Here is an 11,889-nt window from a genome sequence, read left to right as displayed (position 1 = left end):
CACCTGTTGTCCCAGTTACTGGGGGGAGGCTGAGGAAGAAGAATCACTTGAACCCCGGAGGCGGAGGTTGCAGCGAGCGGAGATTATGCCACTGCACCCCAGCCTGGGCGACAGAGCAAGACTCGGTCACAAGAAAAAAAGAAAAAAAAAAAAAAAAAGGAAGTGGTTCTAAATAGTAATATTTTGTCTGTCTTGGACTTACAAGAAGGATTCTTTTTTCAACTAAGACCTTCAGTAAATTCATTAAAAGAAAGTCTTTGTTTCTTCCCCATCTATTCCTGTGTCTCTTCATATTGTTCACTACGGTAGTTTTAATGTTGCTTTTTGATATTACTACATTTGGTTGCAGATTCGGATTCCCAAGTTTTCTGTGACATGATTGCCTCTGGCTATTTTTTAATTATAGGGTGTTTGTAACAAAACATCTTTTTTGTACTCCTGAGGGTTGGTCTGTTTGCTTATGTATATAAATCATTGTTGTTAATATTATGTTTGTATTGCATCCATAATCCCAAACTATCCTAGAATGTTCACTCCAAGAGAGCAGGGTTATCTTCCTTGTTCTCTCCTGGCACTTAGGTGCTCAATAAATATTTGTTGAATGAATGAATTTCAAGCCTTCTGAGATCGAACTCCTGAGCTCAGGCGATCTTCCCACCTCAGCTTCTCGAAGTGCTGGGATTACAGGGGTGAACCATGACGCTCAGCCTGAGTGTTTTTCTTGAGGGCTGTAGAATCTTTATGCTCACTTCCACTGTGACTTATGCTCACTTGCTTATTAGGCATGGATAAAACATCTTTCTTAAACTGACAGCAGATAAGGGATGCTGGAAGGCAAAAAATGTCTAGAAGGGTTATGGGAAGAAAGCGAGGAATCATTTCTACAAGTGGCAGAGATGACAGAAAGATGCTTTGAAACTAAAAATCCTTAAAGGATGGTATGATTGGTATTGTGTCTGTCGTTATGATACCTGCATTATTTAGCATGGAATTTTAAAGACAGGGTACACAGTTATGAGAAGCAGCCCTAAACTAGAACAAATATTTCCTTATTCTCAGTCCAATGCTCTTTACTATATAAGCGGCAATAAGGGATGAAGGATGTTGAGTTCAAATTCGTCTTCTTTTCCCATTTACTAGCTATGTCCCATTCTGTTCCTCAGTCCTCTTATCTGTAAAATTGACATAATACTAACCTCTACCTCTTAGGGTTGCTTTGAAAAATTCAATGAATTTATATATGTAATTCCCAGAATCAGTAAACACCCAAAAAATGTTTCTCAGGGTTCTCCACACCAAATGTTCGGTACATGTATTGAACTGTTCACAAAAGAAAACTAAAGACGTTTTATATGCAAACAGTGATCCTGGCCGGGCGCGGTGGCTCACGCCTGTAATTCCAGCACTTTGGGAGGCCGAGGCGGGCGGATCACCTGAGGTCGGGAGTTCGAGACCAGCCTGACCAACATGGAGAAACCCCGTCTCTACTAAAAAATACAAAATTAGCCGGACGTGGTGGCACATGCCTATAATCCCAGCCACTAGGGAGGCTGAGGCAGGAGAATCGCTTGAACCTGGGAGGCGGAGGTTGCAGTGAGCCGAGATTGTGCCATTGCACTCCAGCCTGGGCAAAAAGAGTGAAACTCCATCTCAAAAACAAAACAAAAAACAAAAAACAAAAACAGTGATCCTCCAGCCTCTGTCTATGTCTGATTTAAAAAAAAAAATTTTATTTTTTTCGAGACGGAGTTTCGCTCTTGTTGCCCACGCTGGAGTGCAATGGCGCGATCTCGGCTCACCGCAATCTCCGCCTCCCGGATTCAAGCGATTCTCCTGCCTCAGCCTCCCGAGTAGCTGGGATTACAGGCATGCACCACCACGCCCTGCTAATTTCGTAGTTTTAGTAGAGACGGGGTTTCTCCATGTTGGTCAGGCTGGTCTCGAGCTCCCGACCTCCGGTGATCCGCCCGCCTCAGCCTCCCAAAGTGCTGGGATTACAGGCGTGAGCCACCGCGCCCGGCTTGTCTGATTTTATGCTAGCTGTGTACAGTGGTGAGGGAACAGCAGCCTAGGACCACAGACTGAGGGTTCAAAAGTAGCCGGAAAACGAGCCACGCTGCAAGTTGGAAAAATATGACTAGCTGGCAACCCGCCCCACAGCCCGCTCTCCGCCCCCTTCCCCAGCTCACTCTCCTCGGGGCGGAGTTGCTGACAGTCATAGCCACCCCAACCGCGCATTTTCTCAGCGCTCCGCCCTTCCAGACACGATAGGTAGTGGGCCTCGGCCAATGGCAACACCCCGTCATAGGCGCGGTAGCCAATCAGTAGCCAGGAGTCCGGAAAGGAGCGAGGCCAATCTAGGAGCCGCGGCCGCCACCAGAGTAGGGCTAGCGGCGCGGCAGAGCGCGGCGGAGCGCGGCGCAGCGCCTGAGGTAAGATGGCGGCGTTCCTTGCTCTAAGCTCTTGCAGTTGGGCTGCTATTTCGCCTTTTTTGTCAACTCAGAGCTGCTGTTTCGCCTCAAAGCAGTGTCAGAGTCAGTCTTCTTCCTACAGGCTTCAAGGAGCCAGGATCTCTGGTGACCGGAGTAGGACAAAATGGCGCTCGCATGGACTTCCGAGGCCGGGCCCAGTCGTGTGCTCTGAGGCAGGCCGGGACAAAGGCGGTGTGCAGGGAGGCAGCGTGGCCGTCGCGTGGGCCTGGCGTTGTCGCTTCCCTTCATGCTGCAGCTGTGCGAGTCCTGAAGATACATTCAGCGTGGTGGGGTTCGGGGTGGGGCCGGGCATGGAGGGACAAGCTAAAGAGAGGGAAAGCCACAAATGCCTGTGGAGACCTGGGGAGGGCGGCGGGCAGTTAGGGAGCGTACCTTACGGGGCCGACTTCTGCCTCTCTTTTGGAAACTGCCCGCGGCATCTGTCCAGATACGGTGGAGCAGGAATTTTCGGGAAGGGTAAAGGCTTTCTGATTTTTATTTTGACCCCGCAGGTTTTGGTTATGAACAGGATTCGGATTCACGTCCTGCCAACCAATCGGGGGAGGATCACTCCAGTGCCCAGGTCTCAGGAACCTCTGTCTTGTGCATTCACTCATCGTCCATGCTCTCAGCCTCGTCTGGAGGGGCAGGAGTTTTGCATTAAGCATATCCTTGAAGACAAGAATGCACCCTTCAAGCAGTGTAGTTATATATCGACGAAGAATGGAAAAAGATGTCCCAGTGCTGCCCCAAAGCCAGAGAAGAAAGATGGGTATGTATGTATAGATATATATGTCGTTTGTCTTAAAGCGAGGGGGTGTGTGATATGATGTGGGCTTCAGCATAGCTGCCGCGTTTGAGATCACGTCCTTGTAAATTTGGGGTTATGGTTGTATCCTTGGAAAATTGAAAAAACGGTGAAGACTGGAAGGACCCTTGAATTGGATTACTTAGTTCACCTCTTTGGTTCTTTTCCCTTATCTGTAGTAAAATAAAGGCATATTCTAAATTACTTTTTTTTTTTTTTTTTTTAAGAGAGATGGAGTCTTGCTGTTTTAACCAGGCTGGTCTCAAACTCCTGGCCTCAAGGTGTCCTCCCATCTCGGTCTCCCAGAGTGCTGGGATTACAGGCGTGAACCACCGTGCCCGACCCTAAAATTAATCTTTTTTTCTTTCTTTTTTTTTTTTTTTTTTTTTTGAGACAGAGTCTCCCTTTATTCCCCAGGCTGGAGTGCGGTGGTGATCTCGGCTCACTGCAACCTCCGCCTCCCAGGTTCAAGCGATTCTCCTGCCTCCCAAGTAGCTGGGACTTAAGGCGTGCGCCACCACGCCTGGCTAATTTTTGTACTTTTTAGTAGAGACGGGTTTTCACCATGTTGGCCAGGCTGATTTTGAACTCCTGACCTCAGGTGATCCATCCGCTTCGGCCCTCCAGAGTGTTGGGATTACTGGCGTGAGCCAGGGCACCCAGCCCCTAAAATTATTCTTAATGGAGGGATGTGTGGCTCTATTTGGCTGTCCATGAATTTTGTTAAATAACATGCAAAGTTGTATATGTGTGAATTCTTCTGTAAGAGGGTTCATAGTTTTCATCATGTATGCAAAGGTATCTATGCAAAAACATAACCTGACTAGATAATTTTGTACATATCTTGTAGTTTTAAAATTGTGTCCCTGGCTGGTCGCAGTGGCTCATGCCTGTAGTCCCAGTACTTTGGGAGGCCACAGCAGGAGGATCACTTGAGGCCAGGAGTTGGAGACCAACCCGAGCAATATAGTGAGACCACGTCTCTACAAAAGATTAAAAAATTCGCTGGGCATAATGTCTTGGGCATGTAGTCCCAGCTTCTTGGGTGTATCAAGAGATGGGAGGATCACTTGAGCCTGGGAGTTCCAGACCAGACTTGGCAACATAGACTTTGTTTCTACAAAAAACTAAAAAAAATTTGCCGGTACAGTGGTGCATGCCTATAGTTCTAGCTATTTTGAAGCTGAGGCAGGAGGATCACTTGAACCAAGCAGTTTAAGGCTACAGTGAGCTATGATTGCATGACTGCACTTTAGTCTGGGCAACAGAGCAAGACCCAATCCCTTGCCTCAGCCTCCTAAAGTGCTGGGATTACAGGGGTGAACCGCTTCATCCGGCCTGTTACTTTCCTTTAATAAAAAGTCAATGAGTTGACCTTGGGCCAGTTAAATTCCTCTGACTTGCATTTTTAGAAATGAATGTAATAATCATTTTAATTCCCTGAAAATGATTTAAAGATTAGGGACTATGAAAATTATTGAATGCTTTCAAGAAGGGACTTATAAAATATTAATGTTTTGTCTCTTTAGGGTGTCCTTCTGTGCTGAACATGTCCGTAGGAATGCCCTGGCACTTCATGCTCAAATGAAGAAGACCAACCCAGGGCCTATGGGTGAAACACTCCTGTGCCAGCTCAGCTCATATGCTAAGACAGAGCTGGGGTCTCAGACTCCAGAAAGTAGTCGCAGTGAAGCCAGCCGAATACTAGGTAAGGATCTTCTCTCCTGGAATGAAAAAGGAGGAAGAAAGTTAAGGGGGAACTGTTTTGGGTTAGCACAATGCCTTGAACTATTTGGCAATATTGTTAATTCATCAGGAATTTGTTGAGAATTCCGGGATTGCTTTGTTGTTTACCAATTCTTTTGAATTTGAAGTAGTGTTTGCCTAGGTTTACTCTCCTGAGTTGGTGACCATTTCTTTCATTGCTTTTTTAATGCTCAGCAGCTTTGTTACGTAATTTCAGGAAACAATAATTTTAAGTTGATTTTTCTGTTTAAGAGGGCATGGTGTACTCATTTGTGTTGTAAGTAATCATACTGGGTTGTATTTTGTTAAAGCGTTTTTATTTCCCAGTGCCTTTGTACAAAGTTTTTTTTTTTTTTTTTTTTAATTTCAAGGTTTGGGTTGATAAGTAATCTAGTTTTGTGTGGTGGAGTTACAGAGGTGGGAAGTCTTAATGGCTGCTCTCCCTTCCTTGCCTCAGATGAAGACAGCTGGAGTGATGGGGAGCAGGAACCCATTACTGTGGATCAGACATGGAGAGGTGACCCTGACAGTGAAGCTGATAGCATAGACAGTGATCAAGAAGATCCCTTAAAGTAAGTTGTAACTCCACATAAGGCATTTGAAATGTAGTTAGTATGTGGAATGTGGCGCTGCATGCTGTTAATAAATTAATAACCTAGGAGGGTTGAAGACAGCCATTTGTCAGCAGTAAGAGATTCTGTATATAAAAGCGGCATGGTTCGTTGTCATCTTGCTTCAAGGCAGGATGATTCTTTTTTAGAAGTCTTGTAATTTAGAAAAAGTTTGAACACCACATTCTACATATGAGAAAGTATAGGGGAGAAAACAGGAAATTTAGACATGGGAGTGTGGGAGGTGGATTGAGAAACGGTCACACCAGTTTAGAGAAGAGAAAATGGTTGTGAATGGGTACTTGGCCTAAAACTCAGAAATAATGTGATTGTAGTTGAATACTTCTGTAAAATGTTGTATTTATGGATTTACAAGTTTTTAAAAGTTTTATATTGTTTTAAATTGACAATTTTACATATTTATGGGGTACAGTGTGATGTTTGGATACTTGTAAACCTTGTGTCATGATCAAATCAGGGTAATTAGCATATTCATCACCTCAAACATTTAGTGTTTTTAGTGTGTGGATTTTTTTTAAAAAGAAGAAGGAAAGGGTATTCAAGAGTTTGGTTTTGTGCCTAAGAAAGAGAAACCGATTTAGAAACCCAAAAGTGATTATGTCTTAGTCAGTTTTATATCGTAGTAAGCTTCTGCTCTTCTCTTAACCCATCATCACCGTAGGAGTTATAGAAGCATAAAAACATTACCACTCTGAAGTCTCTTATTTCTGTGTCTCAAGGTCTGGGTTTAGTGTTTTAAAATTTTTGCCTGCTGACTTCTGTGTCTTAACACTTAGTACTGATAGTTTATGTAGAGGGACTGTAAATAGTGGAAGGGGTAATTTCTAGGTTGACTATTGGGCTTTTGTTCTTGGAATAGTATTTTCTTCATTACTTTAGATTCTTTGGTTTATAAGAAGTCATTTAGGGTTACATTTTGTCCTGTCCAACTACTAACCAGGCCTGACCCTGCTTAGCTTCTGATATCAGAGGAGGTTGGGCATACTCAGGATAGTATGGCCATATATTAAGTTTTCTGAGTAGAATAATTTCATCCATTTCTATTGAGTAATGTCACTGTGGTCAACTATTCAGGAAGTACTACTTTAGAAAGCCCATCTAAGTAGTTTGAAAGGGAATGTCTGTTCTCTTGCAGGATTCTCTCACAAATAGTAACCTAAACCAACATATTCATTTTTTTTTTTTTTTTTTGAGATGGAGCCTTGCACTGTCACCCAGGCTGGAGTGCAGTGGCACGATCTCAGCTCACTACAACTTCTGCCTTCCAGGTTCAAGTGATTCTCCTGCCTCAGCCTCCCAAGTAGCTGGGATTATAGGCACCCACCACCACACTCAGCTCATTTTTTGTAATTTTAGTAGAGATGGGGTTTCACATGTTGGCCAGGCTGGTCTTGAACCCCTGACCTCGTGATTCACCTGCCTCAGCCTCCCAAAGTGCTGGGATTACAGGCATGAGCCATCAGGCCCAGCTTCATTCCTTTTTTTTCCATTGTGGTTCTAGATGATCAAACTTGCTGCTTTGAAGAGATGTATGCTCTCTAGGGTTACAAAGGGAGTGTCATTTGGTGTGGTAAACACTCAGCTTAAGGTCGAGAAACTTGATTTTGTTGGTAATAATCTAGAGTGGATCAGTCTCTAGGAGGCGCATCCATGCTGATTTAACGTGCAAGAGACTGCTGTATAAACCAAAATACCAGGTAATTTTATGAGAAATATAAATGTGGAAAGGACTAGGCAGTTGATGTCACTCTCTCCTAGAAGAAACATGTTCAGAAGAGAAAATAAAGCCCCAAATATGGCCAACTATTAGGCAACTAAGTATAAGGCTTTTGTTAATTTTCCCAATGAGATTATTTTTTAAAAATAATTTAGGCCCACTAAATTTATGCGTTTTTAGGCGTGTAAATAGAGATGTTCAATGTTTTCTTATAATATGATTACATATTACTATCTTGTTATATTTAATAATATAGTAATTTAGTAGTATGTCCACTGAGTGAAATGCTTTTCATTAAGAATTTTCATCTTAGGGCACCGGTGTCTTTGTCATTCATAGTATCACTTTTTGAATCATCTAATAATTTAACCACATTTATCTTGAATTGCTTGTTACAGAAAAGACACCTTTTGTATTGTTTATGATGTTGCTAGAGACTTTATTCTAACTAGAATATTCTTGGCATAGATTTTTTAAACTTCCTGTTAGTATATATGTGATTTCTCTCAAAAGTAACCACTTACTTAATTGTTTTGTTAAAAGTAATCTTTTTTTTTTTTTTTTTTTTTTGAGACGGAGTCTCGCTCTGTCGCCCAGGCTGGAGTGCAGTGGCCGGATCTCAGCTCACTGCAAGCTCCGCCTCCTGGGTTCACGCCATTCTCCTGCCTCAGCCTCCCAAGTAGCTGGGACTACAGGCGCCCGCCACTTCGCCCGGCTAGTTTTTTGTATTTTTTAGTAGAGACGGGGTTTCACCGTGTTAGCCAGGATGGTCTCGATCTCCTGACGTCGTGATCCGCCCGTCTCGGCCTCCCAAAGTGCTGGGATTACAGGCTTGAGCCACCGCGCCCGGCCGTTAAAAGTAATCTTTAAGAGCTTGTTTATGGCCAGGCACAGTGACTTACGCATGTAATCCCGGCACTTTTTTTTTTGTTTGTTTTGATATAAGAGTTTCACTCTTGTCGCCCAGGCTGGAGTGCAATGGTGCGTTCTCAGCTCACTGCAACCTCTGCCTCCCGGGTTCAAATTATTTTCCTGCCTCAGCCTCCTGAGTAGCTGGGATTTCGGGTGCCTGCCACTATGCCCAGCTGATTTTTGTGTTTTTTAGTAGAGACAGGGTTTCTCCATGTTGGCAGGCTGGTCTCGAACTCCTGACCTGAGGTGATCCGCCCACTTTGGGAGGTCGAGGTGGTAGGATTGCCTGAGTCCAGGAGTTCGAGATCAGCCTCAACAACATAGGGAGACCCCGTCTCTACAAAATATTTAAAAATTAGCCATACATGGTAGTGCACGTGGTCTGTAGTCTTAGCTACTCAAGAGGCTCAGGTGGGAGGATCACTTGAGCCTGGGAGGTCGAGGCTCTGTGATCGTGCCACTGCATTCCAGCCTGGGCAGCAGAGGGAGACCCTATCTCACGCACACAGAAAAAATAAATAAAAGCTTATCTACAACATCTAATACTTAACGAAGTTTTATCCTAAAGGTAATTGTTAAGTCTTCATTTCCCTTTTTTAATAATAATTGTATCATATGACCTCTATAAACATCCAAAACTTGTTTGGCTGAAGGTTATTTCACATTATTGTCATCATTGTTTTCCAAATAAAGAAATTCGGAAAATGCCCTTTATAAGAGAGACTGTTTGGTAGAATGTAAGGTGAGACCCTGTTTTTTGAAGATGAATTTTAATAATAAAACCTTGACTTTCATTTGCACATACCAGAGCAAGGGGAATTAGTACATAATTTTAATGTCCAGCTCTGAAAGTCTGGCGCATTCATCTTTAAGTAAATGAGCCATCTGTTACATGAACCAGCAGGCATTCATTTAGTAGGTTGTTTACTGCCCCCACCAAATGATTTCTAATAGTAATGACTTCAGATTAATACATTTCAGTCGCAGGCTGTTGGTTAAATTCTCTTCTGACAGGGTGCAGTGAAATTAATTTTTTAAAACAATTTTTATTTTTCTCTTTCAGTATTCAAAAAGTGAATTTCATTTTAACAAACTCTACATTAAGTTAAGGCCTCAGTATTTTAGGTTAGAGACAGGTTAATGCAGGCATAACCCATTTTTCTGAAGATATAACTTAGTCACATTGTGAAACTGTTATATATTTATTCTTGAGACGGATTCTTGCTCTGTTGCCAGGCTGGAGCACAGTGGCACGATCTCAGCTCACTGCAACCTGTGCCTCCTGGGTTCAAGCAATTCTTCTGCCTCAGCCTCCCTAGTAGCTGGGACTACAGGCACATGCCGCCACGCCCAGCTGATTTTTTTTTTTTTTTTTTTTGTATTTTAGTAGAGACGGGATTTCACCATGTTTCCCAGGCTGGTCTCAAACTCCTGAGCTCAGGCAGTATGCCCGCCTCGGTCTCCCAAAGTGCTAGAATTACAGGCTTGAGCCACCACGCCCAGCCAACCGTTATGTATTTTTAAAGCCTTTTCACATTTTCTGATAGTCTGTTAGCTTTTGTCATTTCTGTTATTTGCTGGTTTAATTTATTTTTTATTTTATTTTATTTTATTTTTAATTTTTAATGTATTATTTTTATTTATTTAATTTGTTTATTTATTTTATTTATTTAATTTTTTAATTTTGGAGACAGAGTCTTGTTCTGTCGCACAGGCTAGAGTGCAGCGATCTTGGCTCACTGTAATCTCCGCCTTCCAGGGTTAAGTGATTCTCATGCCTCAGCCTCCTGAGTAGCTGGGATTATAGGCGCTTGCCGCCATACCTGATTAATTTTTGTATTTTTAGTAGAGAGGGGGTTTCGCCCTCTTGGCCAGGCTGGTCTCGAACTCCTGACCTCAAGTGATCCACCCACCTTGGCCTCGTAAAGTGCTGGGATTACAGGCGTGAGCTTCCACTCCCGGCCCTTTGCTGGTTTTATTAACCATGTTTTGATTTTTCTTAATTTCTGTTCACTTTTACTTCAGAATATAGTTAAGTACCTCTTACACACAGGTAATATTGGCTCTTGTTTATATTTAGAAGAAATTTTGGCAGAAATTACTTGCTTTCAGTCCTAAGGTTAATTTTATATGTTTATTCTATGTTTTTCAGTGACTTAACAAGCTAGTTTTTAAAAATAAAGCATAGGCTGGTCACAGTGGCTCACACCTGTAATCCTAGCACTTTGGGAGGCCTTGTCAGGTGGATTGCCTGAACTCAGGAGGAGTTTGAGACCAGCCTGCGCAACATGGTGAAACCCCATCTCTACTAAAAATACAAAAAATAAAAAAATTAGCCGAGCGTGGCAGCACACGCCTGCAATCCCAACCAACTACTGCGGAGGCTGAGGCACGAGAGTTGCTTGAACCTGGGAGGTGGAGGTTGCAGTGAGCCAACATTGTGCCACTTCAGTGAAGCCTGGGAAACAGAGCAAGACTCTTGCTTAAAAAAAAAAATAAATAAAAGTAATAAAATATAATTTTAGACTTAAAATTAGTGTATGTGTTTTGCCTTTTCAATAAAATTTTTACTCAAAGTATGAAACTTAAGGTATGTAGCTTGTTCTTTGTATTTATGTAATGATCAGACAAGATGAATGAAACAAAATTTTTAAAATTCAAAGTTATTCTCTTATTTATTTATTTTTTGAGACATGGTCTTGCTCTGTCACCCAGGTTGGAGTGCAGTGGCGCGATTTCAGCTCACTGCAGCCTCCCACTCCCAAGCTCAAATGATCCTTTCACCTCAGCCTCCTGAGTATCTGGGATTACAGCTATACACCACGGTGCCAAGCTAACTTTTATATTTTTTGTATTGTCAGGGTTTTACCATATTACAGCCCAGGCTGGTCTTGAACCCCCAGGCTCAAGCAATCTGCCTGCCTCAGCCTCCCAAAGTGCTATGATTACAGGCGTGAGCTACCACACCTGCCCTCATCTCTTAATTTTGGTTGCATAAATCAGAGCCAGGGAACAGTGTTCCACACATTAATCACTAGCATAATTTTTAGAAGTTTTTTTTTTTTTTTTTTTTTTTCCTTTTTTTGAGATGGAGTCTCACTGTCAACCAGGCTGGAATGCAGTGGCGCAATCCGAAAGTTCTTTTAGTTTATAATTGACAGCAAAGCTTAATCAAGTTGACATGGATACGTGCCAGATCTTTGGCAATTAAGGGTTAACCTAGGGTACTGAATTTTGAGAATATTGTCAAGAAAATTAGCTGAAGACAGTGTGTAGCCCATTTTGACTAGTTATTTGAGGGTCCATATGAGCTCCAATATAGGACTATATTTTTTAAAAAATCACAAGTTTTGGCCGCGCACAGTGGCTCATGCCTGTAATCCCAGCGCTTTGGAAGGCTGAGGCTGGAAGATGGATCTGAGGTCAGGAGTTAAGACCAGCCTGACCAACATGGAGAAACCCTGTCTCTACTTAAAATACAAAAATTAGCTGGGTGTGGTGGTAGGTGCCTGTAATGCCAGCTACTTGGGAGGCTGAGACAGGAGAATTGCTTGAACCTGGGAAGCGGAGATTGCAGTGAGCTAAGGTTGTTGTGCCACTGCA

General features: G+C 42.8%; 1 protein-coding gene across 50 annotated transcripts in view; it reads left to right on the top strand.

Moving 5' to 3' along the window:
- Positions 1–2,372: 2,372 nt before the first annotated feature.
- Positions 2,373–11,889, top strand: part of KANSL2 (KAT8 regulatory NSL complex subunit 2) — a 28,935-nt gene continuing 19,418 nt past the window's right edge. For 21 of the 50 annotated variants that reach the window (XR_013400985.1, XR_013401000.1, XR_013401009.1 and 18 more), the window contains exons 1-5: positions 2,373–2,432; positions 2,554–2,729; positions 2,984–3,243; positions 4,809–4,987; positions 5,483–5,597. Coding sequence is in view for 13 of the 50 variants with exons in the window: in XM_015151580.3 (XP_015007066.2) it covers positions 2,607–2,729; positions 2,984–3,243; positions 4,809–4,987; positions 5,483–5,597 (677 nt within the window). In the remaining 37 variants the exon portion in view is untranslated. The other 29 variants (XR_013400978.1, XR_013400977.1, XR_013400980.1 and 26 more) reach the window with 6 other exon arrangements.

Source organism: Macaca mulatta, chromosome 11 (genome assembly GCF_049350105.2).
Source record: "Macaca mulatta isolate MMU2019108-1 chromosome 11, T2T-MMU8v2.0, whole genome shotgun sequence".
NCBI lineage: Eukaryota > Metazoa > Chordata > Mammalia > Primates > Cercopithecidae > Macaca > Macaca mulatta.
This window is presented reverse-complemented; position numbering and strand designations above follow the sequence as displayed.